Source organism: Rhinolophus hipposideros (genome assembly GCF_964194185.1).
Source record: "Rhinolophus hipposideros genome assembly, chromosome: 4".
In the NCBI taxonomy this organism is placed as follows: domain Eukaryota; kingdom Metazoa; phylum Chordata; class Mammalia; order Chiroptera; family Rhinolophidae; genus Rhinolophus; species Rhinolophus hipposideros.
The window spans coordinates 31,133,597-31,158,140 of NC_138050.1; the positions used below are offsets into that span (position 1 = coordinate 31,133,597).

General features: G+C 36.9%; 1 protein-coding gene across 1 annotated transcript; it reads left to right on the forward strand.

Annotated features, from left to right (window-relative positions):
• Window positions 1-710: 710 nt before the first annotated feature.
• On the forward strand, window positions 711-23,169 carry KLKB1 (kallikrein B1). Its single transcript, XM_081045845.1, has 15 exons — window positions 711-800; window positions 1,406-1,464; window positions 6,252-6,414; window positions 7,294-7,400; window positions 9,896-10,055; window positions 10,499-10,608; window positions 13,016-13,175; window positions 13,928-14,037; window positions 14,196-14,358; window positions 14,458-14,570; window positions 14,736-14,901; window positions 17,520-17,695; window positions 19,144-19,239; window positions 21,329-21,468; window positions 21,964-23,169. Exons 2-15 carry the CDS (start codon window positions 1,407-1,409, stop codon window positions 22,135-22,137), a joined length of 1,896 nt encoding a protein of 631 aa, XP_080901971.1. The 5' UTR covers window positions 711-800; window position 1,406; the 3' UTR covers window positions 22,138-23,169.
• Window positions 23,170-24,544: the final 1,375 nt, after the last annotated feature.

The following is a 24,544-nucleotide window of genomic DNA, read 5'->3' on the forward strand; positions in this document are numbered from 1 at the left end:
TGTGGGTGAAAAGTTCAGGTCGTTTCACTTCTTCACGCAGCCTTTTCAGCACTTCCAAATAGTAAAGAATGGTTAACTGTCCAGTTGGTACAAATTCATAGTGAATAATCCCTCTGATATCAAAAAAGTTAGCAACATCGTTGAAAACAAGTTCGTGAATTTAATTGTCAGACCTCATATGAATGAATGGGCATGGCTGTACACCAATAAAAGTTTATTTATAAAAACAGGTGCTGGGTCAGATTTGGCCTGTGCACTGTGGTTTGTCAACCCTGCTATATCTTATTTCCTGCACCAGGTGAGAGAAGGACCTAAATATCAACCAACTCCCTTCCATACTTAAAATTTCTGTGTTACTAGATTCTTTGCCTTTGGTGTAGAAAGGCATAGATACCATTTGTCTTAAGATCCTTCCAGGATAATCTATCCATACCCACCCTTTATTTAGTTATGCATCTAGGTAATTATAATGGAAAAAGTACAGTGAGATGTGATTTAAGCTTCATGACCCCAAATAACAGGGAACGTTATGAACATTTTTAAAAATGGAAAACTGTGCATGAATTGTATGGTCCTAATGTGAAATAGTTAATATATTAAATAGCTGAACACTGGAATGGGACAATCATAGACTATGTTGACAGGGCAAAAAGTTGAAAGAGTTGGCAGAAAGCCAAAGTCAACGTCAGAGCCAAGCAAATACTGCCTGCAGTGCCACATCAGGAAAGCTCGAAGACTGTCCATTTTTAAGTGGCGGGAGACCCTCTCATCTAGAACCACAGAAGCAACTGTGCTTTCAGGTAGAGAATTTCTGTTATTCCGATTGCTTTCAAATAAAGAGGGTATTTAAAAATTGAGTATAGTTTTTACTTTATGAAGACGCTATTCTTTTATGTTTTCATTTCTTGTATATTTAGACAGTGTACAAGGAACTGGTGTTCTTTTATATGGGAATATTTAAGTGGAAAATATTTTTAAATTGAAAGAATATTGACTGATTTAAAAATCTTAAATGGGCTTGAATATTTTGAGAGCTTTTCTTTACTTAGGGAATCTGGAACAATATTATTATTATTATTATTTACAATAATTTTCCTTCCGCTCAAATCAAGAGGATTCACAACTGTTTAATTCCTCCTACTAATTCCCTTTCCACAATAACTAACAGCATATGTGGCAAATGAGCAATAAACATGATTATTAGTCTAGAGATCTCAATTTGCATTTTGTGCCAAGTCCTTGGGCACAAAATATACAGAAAACCCTTGTTCTCTATATTGGTAATTGTGTGCTTCGATTCACAATACAGGCATTTAAAAGAAAATTTGTATCACCTTAAATGAAGGTTCATGTTAAATGTGATCTGCAACCAGCATAGTTATGCATGTGTTGTTTTCTCTTTTAGGATGATTTGGTTCAGGCAAGCAGCTTATTTCATTTGTTTGTTTGCTACAGTTTCCTGTGGTAAGTGGATTATCTATAAGACATCAAGTTGAGGGTGTGTGGGAGAATAGTTAAGAAATACATACCACCCCTGGAAAAAGCTACTGGACATACAACTTTGGAAAAGGATCTAGGCCTTAGTAAGTCAGGACATATCTTTTTAATGTTCTCAGGCAACTACCCTTCTCAGTATTGCCCTAGAAACACCAGGGGGAGGAGCCTTGGTGGAGGGAGAATGCTTTCAGGTATGTGTTAACAGAAACTTCTGTTTGGAAAGGACTCTCTACAAAGCAGATCTTAAAACAATCAGCCCTGTAGCAACATTAGACAAAAAAAAAACAAAAAAAAAAAACACCCACAACTATCTGAACATTCAAAAGAATGCTAGGCATTTTATAGTATCTGGATCCAACCCAAGTGTCATACTGGGTACGCTGTACCTACTGTGACTCTTTTAGGTCACTGGGGAACCATTTAAGAATTGAAAACATCTCGTTTAAATTTAATTTAGGAAACTATTTATTGGGATAGTTCTAGTTTCAACACCAAGTTTTGATCCTACTTCTCTTTCTATCCATTCCATTCCATTTTCAGAGAATTAGAATGATTACAGACACCGTTTTACATTAATCAGTGTGGAGTGTGGCATTTTCTGTGTTAAGATGGCCACATCACAGTGGTTGTTGTTTACTTACCTCTCAGATGTATGCCTACGATAAACACCTGATGGGTAAGAGTTACATTAGTAAAGAGATATACCTTCTTCAGGAAGAAGTTTTGTTTTTTTCCCCAAACCACAGCTTCCCTTCATCTGTCACCTCCTTCTTCATTGCTCTTCTGAGCTGTAATCATTACCATATACAAATTTATTGAGTGCTGAGTCAGAAACACTGTGGACCATGGCCACTTCAATTTTATCTTTTTAGCAATGAATAAATAAATAAATAGTGATCATGCTAGGAAAGTTATTGGTGCAAATAAGCAGAATATGAGAAACTTCATATTGTCTACCTTATAATTCATAAATGGCCATCATTAAAATTCTGTTTAGTTTTTCAGATAGTTTCCTACACATTTATTTATCTATTATGTGTATTTACACATTTAACAATGATGTTATTCATTATAGATAGTTTTTTATAACTTATGTTTCCCATTTATAGCTATCTTTTTATCCAAGTAGACATGTTATTTGAAGCTTAGTATTTTTCTCAATTCATGGTATTTTTGTATGCACATTCTTGCACACATATTTAGTTATTTCTGTAGAATAAATTTTGGGAAATAAAAACACCAGATACAAAGGTGTGAATATTTTTGAAGATTTTATGACATGCATTATGAAATCGTCTCCAAAACGTTATTCCTAAGTTGACTTTTTTTACCAGCAGATGAGAGTGATCATTTACCCCACTTAGGCCGACTCCGATAGTCATCAATTGTTTTGTGGCCTGGCATATTTTCACCTTTCTGAAGCAGTATCTTAATTGATTTCTGGGAAACTGCTACCTCCTGGTTTTGGTCCACGTCGTTGTGGCTGTGACTCAGGCAGGCTGGAACCAATGAGTAAGTGCACACTTCCAGCTGGCTGCAACCACCTGATGGGAGCCAAAGCCTGGCAATAGACTTGCTTACACACCTAGAAATAAGACTTGGATTTCTTTTTTCCTATTGGATTTAAACTATGGGAGAATACGGAGGGGTGAACATCTGGCACTATCTTGCTACTATGTGGAGCAAAAGCAACACCCTGGAACAGAGCAAATGTATGAAGACAGCTTGTATTTTGACGAGGTCAGCTGAGCACAGCATCCAGTTCTTCTTGAAGCCAGATACCATACACTCTTTGGAGTCTGAACCAACTCGTTTCGTTTGCACTCAAGTCACTTTGAACTAGGTTGTCTTTGGTTTTGGTTTTTGTTTGTTTGTTTGCTTTTTTATCATTTGCAACCAGAATCACTATCTTAATGCAGGTAACTTAGATCATTTAAAGTTTTTGCTACTCTGGTGAGTAAAAAGGCATCTAGTTGTTTTAACTTGCCTATAATTATTGAAGGATGGCAAACTTTTGCCACGCTGAAGCTACTTTTTGGGATATTGATTTTAAGCTGTTTATTAAGACACAAGACTCAGAAAGAACCTTTGAGACTCCCCTCCACCTCATTCCTGCCCAAAAAATTCAGACAGAGAAACCTCCTTCAGGAAGGAAATCTTAGAGTGCTCCCTTAGCCTAATTTGTATTAAGTGTGGTAAATAAGAGGGCATCAGGCCAGCTTCTGTCCGCTAGATACCCCATGTCCCATTGTTTCTGAGTTGCCCAGAAGGCTTTTCCTGCCATGTATGTTTCACTCGTCAACTACCTGTAAATCGCCCATTCTCACTTCTGAAATCTAAGACCTTGTCGCCCCTCTTTTTTCCATTGTCCAAAATGTCTTGCATGCCCAGTGTAGCCTCACTGTCTTTGGAATTTTCATGCTTATGTGAATTCCCCATGCACACGTATTAAAACTTTTGATTTTCTCCTGTTAATCTATCTCTGTTAATTTGATTATTAACCCAGCTAAAATAATTTAGAACGTGGGAGGAAAAGAATTAATTTTTTTAGTCCCCACATTATCATCTTTACAATTTTTCATATACTTACTTGTCGCTTGTATTTCTTTCGCAAATTACCTTTTTATATCCTTCACCCAATTTTTAAAAATTAGAGTGCTTTTCTTCTCCTTATTATGTAATTTTTTTAAACAAGATCAATGTCCAACATCCATGGACACAGGCCAGTGTGATATAATATAATATAATATAATGTAATGTAATGTAATGTAATGTAATGTAACGTAACGTAACATAATATAATGTAATATAATATAATTAATATAATATTTTATGGTATGAGATAACTTATGTAACTATTTTAAGTATACTCTAAAATATAATACAAACAAGCCTATCATCATCATCATCATCACCAATCTATTAGGATAAACAAATAACCTATTAGAACTTTCTTTCTGGTTCTCTTGAAGTTGGTGTACTTGTAGTTACCCCCTTTCAATTGATGGAATCACATGGCAGTTCACAGAGGCTCCGTTGCTGAATGGGAACTCCCAGGCTGGCACCAGTCATTGTTTGTACCTTTCTTTATGCATTTTGGATGGAGGAAGATGGCTGCTAATAATTATGAATCAACCAAAATACAAGTTGTCTAAAAAACTGGCCACTCTGCAGCTAGAATTCTCACTGGACCAACAACTCAGTATTTTCTGCGTATATGAAATCTAGTCTTGTATACTAGGCAACTTGTATTCCCAGAAGCTTCCACATGAAGAGATCTCTTCTCTTTCTAAATAAAAGCCTTACCCAAGGGTAAGCCATCTTAGCCACACCTCTAAGAGGAAGAGAAATGATCCTGCTGGGTTGGGTAGTCACATAGAGCTCAGGGCCAGAATCTCCAGGGGGCGGGATAGTGCAGAGGAAATTTTAAACTTCAATGCTTAATAAAATACATGAGTCTAAGCTGCCGTTCCTTGAAAGGCCATACAAAAATAGATTTGATGAAAATTGAAGCATGCCTACTCTTAGGTGATGGACAAGGTTGTCATGGGGATATCCGGTCGTTAATAGACAGTTGACCAACTGCTTCCTGAGTTGGAAAAGCTTATTAAGTAGCCTTTGAGTCGGTCACTCAAGGTAAACTCAAATTCATATATTAAAAGTAATAGTTTAATACAGGGGTGTCCAAACTGTGGCCCGTGGGTCAACTGCGACCCTCAATCCATTTTTAATTGGCCCGCAGCAAATTACAAACATATATTTAGTTTACTTAAATAAGTCAGGTGAGGCAATATGTACTTCACCTTGAATGAGTGGCCCGGCTGTTTGTGTATTTTACTGCATATGGCCCTTGGTGAAAAACGTTGAAAAAAGTTTGGACACCCCTGGTTTAATATATGAAAGAGTAAAATGGTAAAGGTAACAATACTCTAATAATATGTGATGCAGGGTACTTTAGATCAGTGAACAATGTTCAAGTAGTTCAAAAATGGTTTCAATTTGGCGTATACATGCATTTGCTTAAACTATCTTAAAAATGAGCTTGCAGAAACTGAACAAATACTGTCTTCTCTGCACTCATTCCTAAAGTAATAAATACCCAATAACTGTTAGTTTGCTTGAGTTAAACCGCGATGAGGAAAAACTTTTAACATTGCACAGTAGAAAAGGGAACAAAATGGGAAGCTGGAAGAGCCGGGTTTATGTCCCAGCACTTCCATTAACCCTGTGGATCTGGGGCAAGTTTGTACTGTCCTGAAACTTAGTTACTTAATTTCTTTCTTAAAAGTAAAAAATAAAAACTGGGTCAGATGCGTACGATAAAGCTTGTCTCTAGCTTCCTTACAGATAAATTGTGAGAATCCAGGAGAGATGTGTTTTGAAAAAGAACATACATTGTTATTTTTAAGGCATGATATTTTCATAACATGTTCAGTGACAGGAAGAAATCAAACTTGGATTGTATTTTCTTGGGAATAATTTATGTGTAAATTATTGTATGATTTAATAAAAATCAACCAAGATTTTATACAGAAGTACCCATGAAATGACTTTAACATCATGCATTGTTCAAATAGTTGCCTTAACATATTTCATTCTGCTTCTATAATTATAGTCATATTGTAAAGATTTTGGGGTATTGCATGGAGGAAGTAAGAAGGCTCAGAATAAAGATACATTCATATCAAAAGTATTATTTACGTTCTTTCCAAATAAATAGGGTTTTGTTTTTTTTCCCAATGATTATATTACAGGGTGCCTGACTCGAATATATAAAAATACCTTCTTCAAAGGTGGGGATGTAACCACCATGTACACCCCAAACGCCCAGCACTGTCAGATGATGTGCACATTCCACCCGAGGTGTTTGCTATTCAGTTTTCTTCCTGCAAGTTCAACAACTGACACACGCAAAAGGTAAAAGTTGATATTTCATTATTGGAGAAGCCAGTCAGTTTTCAAAATAGAATCGGTTGTGTGTAGAATAGCTTAGCATATCACAGGGTTATGTTTCTCAAGTGGGATTCAAGGACCAGCTTCATCAAAATCACCTAAAGTGGTTCGTACATAAGCAGATTCTTACGCTTAAGCCCAGACCTACTGATCCAAAGTCTCTTGGGCCTAGAAATCTGCATTTTAAACAAATGCTGTATTCACTGAAAGTAGTGAAAGCTAGTCATTTTCTATCAAAGGCTTCAAGGAAAATGCTTGTAAATCATTGGGTTAAGAGATTGTCTCAAGAAAGGATTTAATAACAGGTGAATATTTTACCCAAACAAGGACACATACTTCCTATGTGATTCATGACCCCCGTAGATAGCACAGTCATAAGAAAACATAATAGAAAGCAGGCATTTTGTTGAGAATGTAATTGAATAAGATCCAGAGGTTGTGACCAATTTGGGCACCCATGGTATGCTTGGGGGTATGTGCACCTGTGAATATATATTATTAACTGGAAAAGAGCAAGCATTGGAAAAATAGTTGGTGATTAAATCCCCCAAATTAAATCCTCCAAAGTTTAGAAACACAGGAAACACCATTAACTCTTTAATATGATTGACTTTCTGTACTTAAAAATGTGAATGTAAAGGAAAACAATGCTGAAGGTAGGTATTACAAAGGCTGTTAGATAGTATGGAATTGCCTTTAAGAATGTTCTTTCCAGCAAGTATCAGGGAAGCTGTAAGAGTTTCCTTATTCCTGCTTATAGTTATTGGTGTAGAAAAATGCTAGACATGTCCTCAATGTATGTTTTTTGTTCTACTTTCTAAGTGAAGCTACTTTTAAAAACAGGTTTGGCTGTTTCTTGAAAGACAGTATTACAGGAACTCTGCCACGTGTGGCACGGACAAGGGCAATTTCTGGGCATTCCCTAAAGCAATGTGGTCATCGAATAAGTGGTAAGGTGTAGATTTCTTTGCTAAATTTCAATAAATAATGAGTCTACCTTAAAATAACTTCTGCTCAAAGTCTGCATTCTCGCGGGCTTTTGGAAGGGAACCCTTAGGAAGATGACAGGGACGAAGCAGTGTTCTGGATATAGCTCATATCTTTATCAGCTTAGTGAGCCTCTATTTTTTATGATGCTAGCATTACAGTGTAAGGCTTGCAGACAGCGAATGCAGATCCAAACCATAGTCTCCCCTTGATTCCAGATAAGAATCTTAAAGACAACACAGAGGGTATTTCCCTGTTTCACCTGATGGTAATTTATACACCAGTGGTTCTTTCTAGTTCTCAGCTCGGGGTGATTTTGTCCTTTCTCCAGGGGACATTTGGCAATATTTGGAGATGTTTTTTAGTTGTCACAACTTTGGAGGGAGGTAGGGGAAAATGCTACTAACATCTAGTGAATAAAGGCCAGAAATGCTGCTAAACATTCCAGAAGGTACTGGGAGAGCCCCACAAGAAAGATTCTCTACTCTCTAATGTCAATCATGCTGAAGTTAAATTCTGTTAAACCCCAAATTGAAGGACTAGGCTCTGCAAATCTTTCCAAGAATAACATTTCTTAGAAGAAAGGTGAGGAGTAGAAGGCCAGGAAACTAATTCTAATGCTTACTGCTACTAATATCTTATGAAACAATTTTCGACCATATCCTAAGAAATTTAAGGCAAGTGAACTATATCTCTAACATGATTGATCTGCAAATGAAAAGTACTAAAACAAATTCTCTTAACTGATAGGTTAGCAGAACCTTAAAATAACTATGTTGTGACTGTGCAGCATTGCTATTTTATCTTTCCTATCTATAGTTAATCTCGTAGCCTCAAATTTCAGATGTTTATACATTTCCCATCCTGTCCTCCCTCATAACACCACTCCCTCAATACACATACACATTCTGTGCCTGCAGTTTGTGAAGTAAGCAGTCCTTAGCTATAAACATGGGGCCTGACTTAGCCAATATGTAGATTACCTGAGGAGGAGTACACGTCCTATTTTATAAGATCAATTTATATCTTAATATAATTTAGTATAAATTCTTCAGTTAAGTATTATTTTCAATTATAGCATTATGGTGAAATTTGAAGAAAAAATAATATTGGGCCATTCTAAATATTCCTTATTGTTCCCTCTTCCCCTGCCAAAAAATTTAGTCTACGTACAGAATTTGATTTAATGTTCCCTTCTAACCTTGCCCAAATACCTTAAAGGAAATTAAAGCGAAAAACTGATCCCAGGCAAATAAAGTTTCTCAACTCAGGACCAATTTTACTTTAAAATATTTAGAAGTACGTTTATAGCTTTCAACTAGCCATAAAGAAAAGTTTTGGTTTATAAGTATCCCATTCCAATTCTTGTATCTTTTTTCATGTGCAGCAGAATTGAAAGAGATTCTATTTCTCTAATTTGCATTAACATGTGTGAATGAACCATCATGAATAATCCAGTGCCCTGCCACCTCCATATTCTGTTTTTCTAATACTTTGTACATTTTCTGTCATTCCCATCATTAAATCTAGTTTTGTGACTTCTTCAACTATACTTCTTATGAGTGGAAATGTATATACTACAGATTATGGTTTATTCTGCTGGTTTCCTTAACCAAGAGTCCCACTAAAAAATTTGAGTCTTTAAAAAAAAGAGCCTAACTCATAAATTTGGTTCACTGTCTAAAAAGAATTATCTATCTTTATTTTATATATAAGATATAATTTAATTGAAAAAGTGCTTAAGGGGAATTTTAGAAAAACAATTTTTAATTAAAGTTTATTGGGGTGACAATTGATAGTAAAGTTACATAGGTTTCAAGTGTACAATTCTGTAATACGTCATCTCTATACCACATTGTGTGTTCACCACCCAGAGTCAGTTCTCCTTCCATCAAATTTTTAAAGCAAGAATGGAAATGGTTTCATCATGCACATACAAGAACTCTCCACATTTTATGATCATGGTATTACACATAGATATCAATGACAGGGCTTACAGATGCAATCTGTAATCAGATGGGAATAGTTGAAAGCTGAGAAATAAGCAAAGAGCTAGAGAAGCTCCTTCACTCAGTCCAAAAGGTTGAAGGCACATCAGTTTGCTTACTAATGCAAATCCCACACACATCCTCACGGCCGTTGTTATTATTGCCTTGTTTATTTTACCCCCACTGCTCATTGATAATTTCAGCATGAAATATCACCTGTATTGCTGCACTTTGCAGTTTTGGAAGTAAAGTAACCCCTTTTCTATACTAGTGCTCTAAAACATGGGGACATGTTTATTTCAAGCAGAGTTTGATCATTTGGTAATGGAACAAAACTTCTAAGTCCCCTAATTAATAGGTCAGTTGCCAAAAACAGAATATTATCTTTCAAAACCACACTACCCCAAATTGATGATCTATTTCTAGAAGGGAAACTGACTTAATTTGCTGTATGCATTTTATTTGTACAGCTTGCCACAAAAACATTTATGAAGGAATTGATATGAGAGGAGTCAATTTTAATGTATCTACTGTTACAAGTGTTGAAGAATGCCAAAAAAAGTGCACCAATGACATTCACTGCAAATTTTTCTCATATGCCACACAAACATTTCACAATGTAGCACACCGGTAAGTAAATTCATAGTGTTTGTTTTTTGTGATAGTGATTTTATGATTTAATTGTATTCTTCACAACCTTTTTTTTTTTTTCAACTGAAAACCAATCGGCTTTTAGACATAAGCACTCTCCTTATTTACTAATTTTGGTGTCATTTTTCCTCAAGAGAATAATTTCCATTTGGTTTGCAGATAGGCTGTGCTTGTGGAATGAGGGTTCAGTAGAGTAATGTCTTATTAAATAATGTCTCCCACCCCATTCTCACCCTCACTTTCCCTCTGTAGAGGAGAAAGATGTCTAATTAATAATGCAATTCCCTGACCTACTCATTATCAAAGTCATTGTTCAGATTGTTGTTTTTTTTCATGGACCATTGATTATTTCAATAAAAAATGGACTGCTGTATGCACCTTGCAGTTTAAGAAGCAAAATAATCTCTTTTCTTCACATTCAGGAACAACTGTTTATTAAAGCATAGTACAACAGGAACACCGACCAGTATAAAGGTGCTGGCAAATGTGGTATCTGGATTCTCACTGAAGCCCTGTGCTCTCTCAGAAATTGGTAACTCCATGCCTGCTATTTCACTACATGATTGTAGCAGGTAGAATAAGAGCCCTCCTCCCCAAAATATGTTCATATCATAATCCCTGGCATCTGCGAATGCTACCTTACACAGTAAGAAGAGCTTGACAGATGTGACTACATTCGGGACTTTGAAGTGGGAGATTATTCTGGATTATCTAGATGGACCCAACGTAGTCCCAGGGTCCTTATAAGAATAAGAAAGAGGCAGAAGAAGAGAGAGAGAGACAGAGAGAGAGAGAGAGAGAGAGAGAGAGAGAGAGAGAGAGAGAGAGACTTGAAGATGTTAACACTGCTGGCTTTGAAGACAGAAAAAGAGTTCCTGAGCCAAGGAATTTGGTGGCCTCGAGAAGGTGATAAAGGCAAGGAAACAGTTTCTCCTACACAGCGTTCCAAAAGAACACAGTCTGCCAACATCCTGATTTTAGCTCAGTAAGATCAATTTCAGACTTCTGATCTCCGGAACTGTGAGAACATAAATTTGTGTTGTTCTAAACCACTTAGTGTATGATAATTTGTTACAGCAGCAATAGGAAACTACTACAGTGATAGTGTAGAGAAAATTATAAGGTAGTTTCTTGGTGGTGTCCATTATCTAGTGAAATGATTCTAACATAATGAATCAATGAAACCCTGTAGTTTCAAACAGAGAGGTAATTTCTGTTGAATTATCTAGAAAACTGGCATGATATTCTACCTTATTTAGTATACCAGGTTGTTAATGATAAGTTGTTTTTGAAACCAAATCGCGATAGCCAGTTCTTCACAGTATCAAGGGCTTACTCTGCCAAGCCCTATATTGGGTGCTGGACTAGGACCCCTTCCTTGGAAGATTGGGGAGAGTCAGCAGCAATGCATCTCTTTTTCTGTTTGTTTCTTCTCTTCCCCAGTGCACCCCCTCCATGGTGTGTACCAGATTTATTGGTTTAAATGGTACTGATTATTTAATTTTTAATATTCACATCTTTTCTGTTTTTTTCAAGTTTTATATTTTTATGTAATATATACACATTGTTTTTTCTTAGTAGGTTTTAAAAATTTGATATGTAATTTTTAGCATAAAATTAATCCTTTTAAGATGTACAATTCAGTGGTTTTCAGTGTATTCACAAAACTGTGAGCCAGTGGTCAATATTTAGTCCCACAATATTTCATCACTCCAAAAGAAACAGTGTATTCAATAGCAGTCATTCTCGATTCAGAGCATGACTGAAAAGTTGTATTCTGTTCTGCGTTTCTGTGTTCCACATTTTGTATGGAGCAATGGATAACTAGAGCACTTTAAAAGAAAGTAACCAGAGTGGTATTATATCTAGAAGTAACGGGAAATTTTTTAAAAAGTTAAAGGAGTAAGTTAAAGATATTTAACCTAAAAAGGAGTTAGGATGACTATCTTCATTTTTTTTGTTGTTTTTTGAAGGTCATTGGGGAAGGGATTAGACTAATCTGTGTGGTTCCATAAAGCAGAGCTAGGTAGGTACTACCGTGAAGAAAACAAGAAAAAAACAATTCCCAACACTTAGAGTAGTCCAGAAAAGAAATGGGCCTTGTCATTATGTAATGAGCTCTTATCAATATAAATGTCTAAGTAAAAGTTGGATAACGTGTCAGGAATATCCTTGAGAGCATGTAGTTATAGGTTGGCATAGATGATATATAAGTTCCCGTCCAGCTTCAAGAGTCTATGTTTTTAGAAAAAAAGTTAAACAGTTGAGGCCTGATTTCCCAGACTGCCCATATGAAGATACTATGTTAGAGGGGGCGCTCTCTCGATACAACTATGTTGATTTGAATTAGGTTCTTCTGTCCTTCTTCTGTCCTATCATTTAAGCTTCCATATTTTAATAAAATTTGTGTTATCAAATTATGTAAACTGAGTACATAATATGAACACAAATAAAAATGTAATTAAGAAATAAGATTTTCTTCTGTTCTAATTTCAATGAGCACATGGCATTTTTGTTAGCTACCTGATATTTTTCTTTATCTCTTTTTATTAAAATATTTTTCATAATATTCAGGAGAATATAAAACAAAATCTCATGCTCCTAAGACATAGAATTTAGGGTAAAGGTAATATAAAGAAAATATGAACCCATGCTGAGTAACCTAAATGCTTTGCACTGGTTGGATTGAAGCTAAGAGCATAGGTTGAGATCTTTTATTTCTCTGGCTTAGGAATCTGTCTTTTATGAGAGTTTCAACAATATTGCCTTCTTCTAAATGGCAAACAACAAATTTGGGGATACACTGACATTTTTTCACTTAGGATGTTTAGTGTTAATGAGCAATAAGTAGTCATAATTTCCTTAGTTATGATGACAAAGTACAAGCAAATTTACAATCATGTCATTTATTGAGTAACATCTTCCCTCTGAGCTCACAGGTTGCCACATGAACATATTCCAACACCTTGCATTTTCGGATGTGGATGTTGCCAGAGTCATCACTCCAGATGCTTTCGTATGTCGAACCATTTGTACCTATCACCCCAACTGCCTCTTCTTTACATTCTATACTAATGCCTGGAATACAGAATCACAAAGGTGAGTTTGAATGTGTAATGTTTGTTGCTGGGCTGTCATCTCTTTAATTTTATCATTTGAATTTTTTTTTTTTAATGTTCTTAATTTCCCTCAAACTCTTGAACCTGCCGTTTAAGTGGATACGTTTCTGCCAGGAAGAGATTAGTAAAGAGATTAGCAGATTTTTCTACTTCCCTTCTCTTACTTAAACATACCTTTGAATCAAGGAAACAACAGCCATGGACAAAAAAGGATCTGATACCTTTCTTACTGATCTTGATGTTTTGTATTAGCTTGAAAAACCACTCACTGGCAGCATATCCTTTAAACTCATTGGTTCTAACTGGACCCTTTGTTTATCCTGATCAAGATTCTGGTTTGATCTCTTTACCCTCAGATAACCCACCCTTTTCTTTATATACAAGATAGAGCTAAGAGAAGGATATCTAGTTATATAATAGCATCAGCAGCATGAACCCCCAGAATTTGTTCTTTGCTCTCTTTTTATTTTCAATCAGAAGGTGGAATTTTACCACTCTCCTCTTTTCTGGTTGTCTGTGGCTATCACTTTTCTTTAGAGGGAGATGTGGCTCGATTTACATTTAATCTCTGTAATTTATGAGAATCCTGCAGCCTAACTTACTTTGAACAGTTTCTCAGCAGAATAAAAGTTTCAGAGGTGCTTTTTATTTTTTTTCCTAGTAGATGTTGTTTATTTGCCTTTAATGCAGTTTTCTTTATTTCTCTCTTTTTTTTGTTTTTTGTTTCAATAGAAATATTTGTTTACTTAAGACTTCCAAAAGTGGGACACCGAGTTCCCCGACTCCTCAGGAAAACACTTTATCTGGATATAGCCTTTTAACGTGCAAACGAACTTTTCCTGGTAATGTGATTCAATAATAATACATACAATGTGACAAATGTTATGATCTTCTAACAAGTAATAGTTAGTGAAACAGTCCTCAGTGTACCAGAAACTTATGTAAATATGGCTTATGGCTGTTTTCATTTTATATCTTCTTCTGTTGATAATTGGCACAGAGCCCTGCCATTCCAAAATTTATGCAGGAGTTGATTTTGGAGGAGAAGAACTGAATGTGACCTTCGTTAAAGGAGTTAATGATTGCCAAGACACTTGTACGAAGATGGTTCGCTGTCAGTTTTTTACCTATTCTTCACTCCCAGAAGACTGTAGAGGAGAGAAGTTAGTGAAAGTTTATTTTTCTAAGACAGTCGGCAAGACAATTTCATGACCTTCCCCACTCTGTGAAGGTTTAATCTTTATACGGATCATTTCATCTAGATGTAAGTGCTCCTTACGATTATCTTTGGACGGTTCCCCGACTGGAATTACACATGGGAAACAAGCGCGGTCCGGTTATTCTTTGAGGTTGTGTAAAAGTGGGGACAGCTCTGGTGAGTAAACCTCACTTTTTCACAGAACTATAAAGGGATGTCCTTACTGTTTTCAGAGATTGCTTAGTTTTATGTAATGAAAGTATGTATTTATGTCTTTCGTGGCTGAAGAGGACTCTGAGTCACCTCTAATTCCAGCCATTAATTTCAACACTCTCTTTCTAGTCTGTACAAAAACAGATGCACGCGTTGTTGGAGGAACCAACTCTTCTTGGGGAGAGTGGCCCTGGCAGGTCAGTCTGCAAGTGAAGCTGACAGCCCAGACCCATGTGTGTGGAGGGTCAATCATTGGACAACAGTGGGTCCTAACTGCTGCCCATTGCTTTGACGAGTAAGTTTTGGCCACATCTTATCCAGGGTCTTAGCTTGCCTTTGTGTTTTGAAGAACCTATAATCAATTTCGCCATCATCATGACAATTTCTTAATGAAAGGTTATTCTTTTTTTAACTAAAAAAAAACACATTTTAAAGCAGAAATGGTATTCAAAATGCTGGACAACTAGTAGGGCCTACACACGGATCAATCTGACCCATCAGACCAGAGTGGGGTGTGTTTGCAAGACTAATGCTCCCTGGGAAATATCTCCTGCTTTAAAGAATAAATACGTAAAAAAGTCCTAACTGCTGCCACCTCCACTGACCATTCCCAAAATCATTCTTCAAAGAATGATTTTTCAGACCCATAGATTCACAAATGTCCTAAGTGATATTAATAGTAATCAGTAAAACAAAAATGTGATAGTTTTTTATCCTATATATTTCAATGAATATAATTTGATGTAATATTTCTACTTTGTCAGGCAAATAATACCCATCGCAGGATTTTAAAGTTTTAAAACACTTAGACTTTGTAGTGAGAATGGGGCTTGATTCACAGCTCTGTCACTTATTAGAGGTATAAATGACCTTGGGCACTTTGTAAATTATCTTAGCTTTATTTTCTATCTGTAAAATATGAATGATAACAGTATCTAATTCATAAAGTTTTTGGAAGGAAGAGACATACTTAAAATGCTTAGTACTATACCTGGAACATAAAAATTACTCAAAAAATATAAGCTATGATTAGATAAGAAATATAAAAATGGACAAAGCTTATGAATAAGCAAATGAGATACTATTAGCCCTAAAATCAAAGGTACTTGATCGCTTTCAAAAAGTATTGTTTGTTTTCGTAGAATTTCCCCCTCCCCCAGTTACCGTGTACCAGGATTCGGGATACTGCTGCAGAAGTAGAACAGCCAGGGGCACAGGTGGGCTAAGCAAGGATCCTCCATAAGTTGCCATATAGCAACAGCAAGAGCCTGCAGTTGGAGCTCTGCTGTACGTGGCATTGCTAAGGGGAAGGATGTTGGAAAGATCCTGTGAAGGGCAACAGTTGTTTCCCATTTTAGTAAATGAACCCTGGTTTGGGACCAAGAATTTTCATCTACCCCCCCCAGCGTTATTGAGATAAAATTGACATATAACATTGTGTAAATTTAAGGTGTACAATATAATAATTTGATACATGTATATATTGCAAAATGATTACCACAATCAGGTTAGTTAACATATCTCTCATCTCACATAGTTACAGTTTGGCTTTGGGTGTTTTTTTTGTGGTGAGTACTTTTAAGATTTATTCTCTTAGTAAGTTTCAAGTGTACAATACAGTATTAACTATAGTCACCATGCTGTACATTGTGTCACCAGAACTCATTCATCTTATAACTGAAAGTTTGTCCCCTTTGCACACCTTAGCTCATCCCCTACCTCCACACCTTGGGCAACCACTAATCTGCTCTCTGTTTCTCTGAGTTCAGATAGTTTAGATTCCACATATAAGTGAGATCATACAGTATTTGTTTTCTCTGTCTGACTTATTTCACTTCGTGTGATGCCCTCAAATTTCATCTTTGCTGTTGCAAATGGCAGGATTTCCTTCTTTTTATGTTTGAAGAATATTCCATTGCATATACCACATTTTCTTTATCTATTCATCTGTTGATGGACATTTAGATTGTTTCCATATCTTGGCTACTGTAAATAATGCTGCAGTGAATGTGGGAGTGCAGATATCTCTTCAAGATAATGATTTTGTTTCCTTCGGATATATACCCAGGAGTGGGATTGCTGGATCAGATGGTAGGTCTAGATTTAACTTGTTGAGGAACCTCCATAAAGTTTTCCAGAGTGGCTGCACCAATTTATGTTAAGAATCTTCATTTTTGAAGGCTCGGTGTTGTTTTTGCTTATAAGAGCTAATATTCATGGAGACACTGTGACTTGATTGAAAGAAAGCCACTTTGCACCTGATATCTCCATTATTTCCTCCAGAGTTTTGTGCATGTCTTGGACCACTCTCTCGATGATAAAAATTTCCATGTATTTACACAAAATAAGACTTTGTTTTAAGTAATAATTTTAGATTGCCTTTGTATATGTTCATATTCAAAGAGTTAATTTAAATTTTCACACTTCGCAAAATATAAATGGATAGATTTTAAATACCACTGATGTCTCCCCTCATTTGCCCTATTAGAAGGGCTTGTGTAAACTCAGTCTGACTTCCTGACAATTCGGAATTTTATGAGAGCAATTGCGTTCAGGTTTGGTGAACTGAGCATGATTTCCCCGTGATACATTACTAGAGTTTGTCCTGACCACAGTTTCTTTCAGAATGGGTCAGTTACATTCTTGTAATTTTACTTAGAGTAAACATGAAATAATTACATTAATGTATATTTTTAGTATTATTAACTAAATCTTCAGCTATTCAGTACTGCTGTGTGAGTGATGACAAACTGCCAGCAGGAGACATTAGGTAAGTAAAAGCATGTCACATGTAGTATTTTCTTCCCAGTTTTTTTTTTTTTTTTTTTTTGAAAGGTAAAGTGAAAAGAAAAAAGACCAATATTAAAGGCTAGCATTTCTGGTTTTAAATAGGTATTTATTTTTCTCTCCTAGGCTTCCCTTTTCGGATATTTGGCGCATTTATGCTGGCATTTTAAATTTGTCAGAGATAACAAAAGAAACACCTTTCTCACAAATAAAAGAGATTATTATTCACCAAAATTATAATATCTCAGAAACTGCTCATGATATTGCCTTAATAAAGCTTGAGGCTCCTTTGAATTATACTGGTACGTAGCACAATTAAGGAGAAGCTGTCCAGCTGAATGGCATTAGTTTAAGTTTTCACAGCAATTTGAATGAAAGGGCAGAATCTGCAGAAATTGTCTTTATTTTCTGGTTGGTGGTGTTGGGGGAAGGTCAGGATTGCCAGGGAAGATAAGAACAGTGACTTGACATAAAATCTCCTCTCCTTAAGAGGCAAGAAATGTTCATTAGTTCTTTCAGGTAGGAAAACAACTGCTTATGCATAATTGGAATAATAGACATAGAAATGTCTTTGCCATCTGGGAAGCATGGCTTTTGTTGACAAGTGTAGCAGAATTACCGTTGATTTGGGTTTAGGCATATTGAAACTATATGAGGGCAAGTGGGGCCAGATGTTAATTTCCAGGTGTAACTTGAACAGTGGAGAGACTGATGCAGAAGGAAGCTCTGAGAATACAGTAACATGGTAGGTGGAGGTGCTGCCTTGTGGGTACAAAGCCCCAAAGTGGCTGAATGCCCACTGGGTCCATTAACAATCCTGTAACGTTGGGCAAGTTGCTTTCATCCTTTTGCAACTCAAACTTCCTCATCTGTAAAATGAGCATGATAGTTACCCCATTGGGTTGTTGTCATGCTGGGTGTCATGCAGGGTCTCTAGTCCCGCTCCCCGCACAAGAACGCAGGATATGGTGAGGCCAAAAAGGAACACCCATGGAGCCATAGATAGGGGAGTCATACCACTATAGTCTCGCTCGGGGCTGGACTGGAGACACCAGATACAGGATCTACACGATCTGCAACCTGCTGACCGCTTCTCTGCCAACCAACCAACCCCACTTGCTAGCAATCCACCATGCTAACTGCAATCCTCGCTTGCTAGCCCCGCCACCATCTTGCTAGCTCAGCCACCATCCGCTGCTAGCGTAGCCACAGCAGTTATATTAGTGGCCAATGGTTCACTGGTTACAGCTGATGGCCAACTAGCCACAGCTGATGGCAATCCAATCACAGTTGATGACCATTTGCTACCTAAGTCAACACCTTTCCATGTGAGGCCAAGAGTCTGGAAACTGCACTCCTGGCTTTGTCCCCACAGTTGTTATAATAATTAAGCCAGTAAGTTAAAGCACTTAAAACAGTGACTGAAACAGTGTAGAGACTCTGATATTACCATTAAATATATCATACAAAGAATAAGAGACATAACTTCTAAATGCTGTTGACAGTAAATGTGGGTTCTGAGTTTTAAAATTTAATCCAGACAATTTCACACCAAAAATATGTCATGTGAAAATGACTCTAACAATGAGAAATTTACTAGATCATTGACCTTAGAAACTGAGCAGGAAGCAAAGGGTGATTCTTCTTGGTGGTACTCTATAGAAAGAGAATGTGGGAAAAGAAAAGTTTGTATTTTTAAAGTCAATGTCCATAACTTTAACCACACTCTAATTTAAAAAATACCTTTCAGAATTCCAAAAACCAATATGTCTCCCTTCCAAAGATGACACAAATGCAATTTATACTAACTGTTGGGTAACTGGATGGGGCTACACAAAGGAAAGAGGTACAGTATGATATTTTAAATGTTGTTCCTAAAGCAAGTCTTATATGTTAAAGAACTTGGAGTGGATCAGCTCAATAGGCCTCTGTCTAAAATTATATCCAAACTCATGATCTTGCCAATCTATTCCTTCTCAAATATTTGTGCAGTGATTCTTGAGAAGATGTATTTTTGCTTGGGCCTGGAAGAATGAATAAGGTAAACTTTTAAGCATCTTACTCTATGATAAGATCATTTGCTTGTCTTCACATAAAGGATTGGTCTCACGTAGGGCTAACACGCCCACCGAAGCCCATCCTGTCCTCAGCATTAGAGCATTAGCAGTGTTCCCATCTCCCAATGCCATGGTGCTCCCTTTACATTCATGACCGGGACACAGGCAGACGCACCCTCTCTTTGTGTGGCTGGCTTTCCATCGTGTTTTTTTCATGCTTCCTTCCTGTAATCAGATAGAGCCTAAGAATCACTGTTTTCTTTCTCAATATTTTTTGGTTATTTTTCGACTAAATAAAGTTGGTATTCAGTATCATATTAATTTCAACCAAGTGTACAGCATAGTAGTTAGACATATAATTTACAAAGTGATACCCCTGATAAGTCCAGTACCCACCTAGCACCATACATTGTTGTTACTACATTGTTATTACATTATTGACTATGTTCCCTATACTATTCTTTACATCCCTGTGACTATTCTGTAACTATCAATTTGTGCTTCTTAATCTCTTCACCGTTTTTACTCAGCAACACCAACTGCCCTCCCATCTATGAACTCCTTCTTGAACGATGCTTTTAAATGCTTAAATAAGACACACAGGATTACAAAAGCAACCAATGAGATTGCAAGACAGTTAGCAAAACTGCTTTTTAAAAGATATGATACAGTAACACATATGCTTCTTTGTTAATATATTCATCAGCAAGTTGTTCTAGTTACTACCATAACTTTGAAATTGTGTTGAGCACAAATGATAATTTCAGTTATCTGTCACAACTGTAATGTGACAGGAAAGTGTCTGTGCTTTATATTGATGGCAAAGTCAAAGGTACAGCTAAAACACCTGGGACTGTTGCCTGCATTCATAATTGAAGGACATGTCATACTTTAGTTTGAGGTTGATGAAAATAAGGATGTATTTTTTTTTTCTATCCAAGCTTATAGACCGTGAAATTCTTTCCATGGAACCTAGGTTAAAAAACCTGCTTATGGATACTTGGGATATTTCAATTGCCCTTGAAAAATTTCAGGAACAGATCATTCTCCCTTTCTAAAATTATGTTCCTGATAGACACTATAAGTAATAATATTTGTATCATTTTTTACAAAAGGATGCAGCTTGCCAAGACCTTTCCATCCCTCCTAATTCAGTCCTTTATTCAACTAATTCAAAATTTTCAAATTTTTGGCTAGTACCTTGAGACAGGAAGATTTAAAAGTAACTTAACAAAACACAGAAAGCTCCCAACGTATATCCAAGAGGAACCTGGACACTGACGGAAATTAAATTATTCGTCAATAAATTGTTCTTCATGGAAAACTCACTTGCATTCACTTGAAGAACAAACTACTGCTCTATTGCTAGAGGTTTCCCCAAAAGCCATATATTTTAAAATTATCATTGTTAACATATAAAATAAAAACTATAAGGTAAGAACTTTCAGGCTTTGGGAATGTAGACAACAAGAGGGAATTTCTAAGAAACTTTTAAGAGAGAATGGCATAGAATATGGAAGCAAAGTATCCTGTGACACTAGGGTTCTAGGGTTGTCCCAACACTGCATCATTAGCTAATAATACAGCTCTCTCTCTCTCTCTCTCTCTCTCTCTCTCTCTCTCTCTCTCTCCCTCTCCGTCTCCCTCTCCCTTTCTCCTTCTCTCCCTCCCTCCCTCCCTCCTTCCTTTTCATCTGTGTGTGTTTGTGTGTGTGTTTGCATGTGTTGTGCATAACTCTACCTTCTCATCTTTAATATTTATACCTAAAGAAATGACCTTAATGCAAAGTTCATCATTCTGATTTGCTTTAAGACTTTAGTCTATGTCCATATTTATTTTATTTCCTCCTCCTGAAGTTATATGTTGGTTACTTCATAGGTGAAATCCAAAATACCTTACAAAAGGCAAATATTCCTTTGGTAACTAAGGAAGAATGCCAGAAAAGATACACAGGTTATGAAATAACCAAACAGATGATCTGTGCTGGCTATAAAGAAGGGGGAAAAGATGCTTGTAAGGTAATGCACTTGGTTATGAAAAACGTAAAATAGCCTACTTGAGAAAATTCATTTCAAAATGTATTTTCCAATAGCATATTTCATTATAGTTTTTTAAAACATCTGAGCCAAATGAGCTGATAATTTCACAAGTAACCTCTAACAAATTGAATATGTGTGTATGTGTACGTGTGCGTGTGCAAGGGTATGCTAATTTAAGGGAGCACAATTGTACATATAATAATTATACTAAAATATAAGAATATTACATTGATTTGGCATTGGAATGATGATGTCAAATATTTTTGTTGGACAATATGTTATTGAATTAAATCATTTTTACCACATCTAACAACTAGTGAGAATGTTGTTTTACCACATCTAACAACTAGTGAGGCGTATGAGGTACCTGAAAATCTGTAAGAAATTGAATGTGTGTGGTGTGTATGGTGTGACTACAGAATTTTAAAGGCACATCTATCATAACCTCCTATCATTCTGCTTTTTTACCTGCAGGGAGATTCAGGTGGTCCTTTAGTTTGTAAATATAACGGAATATGGCATTTGGTGGGCATCACCAGCTGGGGCGAAGGCTGTGGCCGCAGGGGACAACCAGGTGTCTACAGCAAAGTTGCTGAGTACATAGACTGGATTTTAGAGAAAACACAGGAAGGTGATGGACTGCTCTGATGAAGTCACCAGCATGAAGAAGCTTTATAAAGGTGGGGAAGAACCCAGTGTGTAGCATAAGTTTTGCAATTTTTCAATTCAAATACTGAGCCTTGGGGTTCTTATCTGCAAAAATGTGGAAAGTGATATCTACCTTGTGTCTTTGTCATATGGATACAGAGAGACAATGCATACAGAGCTGCTGAGGGCAATGTCTTACAGAGGCATGCTTTCAGCATTCAGTAATAGCAATAATAATGGGAGATAATAACTGAACATCTCCACAATTGTTTGTTGTGAAATAAAATGAGTGTGATTCAAGAGTGACTTTTTTCTCATTTTGAAATAGAACTGAAGAAAAGTGACTCTAGATGCTAGCATGGTGCCTGAGATCATTCTAGCCTTACTTTTTCCTCTGGAACTTGGCATATCTGAGAGATATTAATTTCTTCTCTGTGCGTCACCTGCATGGCCATTAAACGTAATACTGCCCATCTCATGTGGGGTGCAGTGCCAGTAAACCTGGGTTTTGTTTTGCCAAATGCAATGGAAGAAACCTGTGTAACACTCACTTTTCCAAGGAAGAGATGAGTTATCTGAACTTGGGAGAATAGTGATGAACCTTTTCATTACAGCCTCCTATCTTGGTTACCCTGGCATTGCCACAAGCTCCAGGTTGGCCGTGCAGGGGAGATCTGTGGGACTGTATTTGTCTGGTTGTAGCTTCCGCACTAGGCTTATCGCACAAACTTCATGGAGAGCAAGGAATCTGCTTTGCTGAAAATTCAGTGGGTATGGGGATCTGCCATAGTAATTTAAGAAGCATTATTAGGTACAGAGTATCTCATAAAGTTCCACCTTGTAAATTCATGGTAGTAACCCTGAAATGAATATGAATCCTTAATGCAACACAAATTCCAAACTTGCCAGTGATAACCACATCTGTTACCACGTAGTGGGCTCAGTTCCATTAAGCTGACTTAACATTTATACAGAAGTGACCGTTTACAAAATATTGTGTAAATTAAGTAAAAAATAAAAAAGTGAACTTCCTAAGAGATTGAGTTCTTCCTCTATACTCAAAGATACTCTGAATGGTAGGAAGGGCTAAAGATGGAGGGGACTGAAGAAAAACCATGAGGTTTGGGTTATTCACAAACCATATGATAAGAAACTAAACAGTTAAAAGTTTCCCCAGAAGCAAAATCTCCAGATTTTGCAAAATCTGGCTGGATTCCAAGAAATGATTAAAAATAAACACAACTTTATCTTTTACATTGGCATGCAATAAAGATACAGATAGGCCTTTGTTCTATGTGGATGTTATTTTAAATAGTAAAAAAAAAATGGTTTACAACAAAAATCTTTTATCTGCAGCGTTTCATATTGATAATTCTACAGGGTGTTTGCACAGGACTTTGGAGTGCTGGCAGGGTAACCACTGGGCTGTTGTTGGCCAGGGAATGACCTTGTCATGGCAAAACTGAGAGGAGAGTAATGTGGGTATCCGTGATCATTGTAAAGTGGCCAGTTGTATAGAGCATATAAAATATATATGTTGGATTGAGGTTTGCCAAACAAGTTGTTTACTAGTAGGGACAGGACTATGGCTGCACTGATAAGAGTGAAGTAAAAAACATGTTTTTGTGTGAAACAGCATAATAAAATTGAGTGATGAACACATTTACCAAAGCAACTTCTGGTTATCACCTAAGAAGTAAACAAGTCCAAGGAAAAGAGGAAAAAAGCAGAATTCCAGAGCAATGCTGTGAGAAGTCTGCCTGGGCGCTCTGGCTAAGACCCTCTGTGAGGTGCAAGCCACGATACTCCGATACTCTGGGACTTTCTGAGGTTCTTCCTTGCAAGACCAGCTTGCCTCCGACCTGTCATGGGCCCAGTCGCCTCTCCCAGACCAGGGACCTTTTCCACCCCAATTGACTCTGGGACTTGGTTCGTTATTAAATTCTATTCTATTTTGTATAACCTTCTGTGTTTACCAGAGCATTGGCCTCAGGAGGGACATTGGCTCCTAAATAAAGCTGTGTTACTCTATCTGAACCTGTGTGCTGGGACTTTGTTCCCCACTCACGTCACGAGTACCACGCAGGGACATAGGGCCCTGCCAAGGGGTTAATGTCCCCTTGACTTTCAAGAAGAGACTGAAATGTAGTGACTGCCCTTACAGGCGCTTGCGACACCCGTGGAAGCCAGTGGTACTGGAATGGTTCCATTGTTACTTATTCAGTCTTCATGTACAGGGGTGAACAGAGAAGTTCTTCACACTGTTTAGAACTTAGAAGTGGGTAAGAAGCTAAGAAGGCAAGAGACTAGAATGACTTCACCCTCATGAGAAAGACAGTAGGACACATGGGTGTGTCAGCTCAGAAGAGTGGTGGTAGCACCAAGCCTGGCAGCTAGCACTGCTCTT

Coding starts and splice junctions, on each gene's coding strand:
- KLKB1 (XM_081045845.1), top strand. CDS start 1,407: ATGATTTGGTTCAGGCAAGCAGCTTATTTCATTTGTTTGTTTGCTACA. Junction 1,465..6,251: donor GTTTGCTACAGTTTCCTGTG/GTAAGTGGATTA, acceptor ATTATATTACAG/GGTGCCTGACTCGAATATAT. Junction 17,696..19,143: donor GGCTCCTTTGAATTATACTG/GTACGTAGCACA, acceptor AATACCTTTCAG/AATTCCAAAAACCAATATGT.